At 50.4% G+C, this 1,008-nt stretch overlaps 1 protein-coding gene across 1 annotated transcript in view; it reads left to right on the top strand.

Moving 5' to 3' along the window:
• The window catches only part of LOC106107782 (E3 ubiquitin-protein ligase UBR4), a 34,224-nt gene that overhangs the window by 19,450 nt on the left and 13,766 nt on the right, over positions 1–1,008 (top strand). The window contains exons 42-46 of the mRNA XM_013288785.1: positions 2–97; positions 176–323; positions 404–568; positions 671–836; positions 931–1,006. Coding sequence (XP_013144239.1) covers positions 2–97; positions 176–323; positions 404–568; positions 671–836; positions 931–1,006 — 651 coding nt within the window. The remainder of the gene's footprint in view (position 1; positions 98–175; positions 324–403; positions 569–670; positions 837–930; positions 1,007–1,008) is intronic.

Here is a 1,008-nt window from a genome sequence, read left to right as displayed (position 1 = left end):
TGGCGTGCTAGCGCACGGCCTGCGCCACGCGGACCACACGCTGCACGCGCTCGCCGACATACTGCACGCGTTCCAGCTGCACGCCGATAACGATGCAGTCAGTATATTAGGTTACAGTACTTATGTTCTTTAATTAATTCTACTACAAAATATGATTTACGACTATTTTTTTTAGATCGACTTTGGAAATCAAATCTATTTATCACTGCTGCTAGCCGAAGATCAAATGATAAGTTTCGGTACTAAAGCGGCACTTATGAGAGTCCTACGACCTCGAGTCAAGAGACGGCGTGTGTACATACCTTCACCGCCTAATACACCAGGTAACAACATTTTCAATAAAACTGAAGAAGTAAAGATTGCTTTTTCGATATTTTATATTTATATGTCGTTTAACATTCAGGTGCTACTTCCTCGGTGACAACTGCGCCGCCCGCCAGCTCTACCGCGGAAGCCGTGGCCTCAGAGTCCGATGTGAGCACAGCGCGCGACGACCAGCAAGAGAACCAATTTATGGATGTTGATGACGCCCTCGAACCAATGGTGTTGCTCGCACCCGATGGAGGTAGTAGTACTTATTACATATAGAAGCAACGTTAGAAATAGAATTTGACACTTATATCAAATAGTGTGTGGAATGTGGTTGCAATGTAATGTATGAATGTCGTAGGTCTAGAGGCGTTACTGGACATCCCAGCGGACGCGGACGACGAGACGATGGTGCAGCTGGCCATCGCGCTGTCGCTGCAGGAGCAGCCGCGCCGCGCGCCGCCCGCGCCCTCCGCTCCGCCGCCGCCCGCCCCCGGCTTCAGCGACGTCACCGCCTCGCCCACTGGGTACGTTGTACTTTTTTCTATACGATATCTTTTGTATTAACCTGCAATCTGTGTTGTATAGTTATAGTTATTGTAACATATACGGTGTTTGTAGATCTGACGATGAGGGCAGTACTGCGGCGACAGACGGCAGCACGCTGCGCACGTCTCCCGCCGAGCCGCCGGGCTCAGC

Source organism: Papilio polytes, unplaced genomic scaffold (genome assembly GCF_000836215.1).
Source record: "Papilio polytes unplaced genomic scaffold, Ppol_1.0 DF821845.1, whole genome shotgun sequence".
Taxonomy (NCBI): domain Eukaryota; kingdom Metazoa; phylum Arthropoda; class Insecta; order Lepidoptera; family Papilionidae; genus Papilio; species Papilio polytes.
Note: the sequence above shows the minus strand (reverse complement) of the source record. Positions and strands in the feature narration are given on the sequence as shown.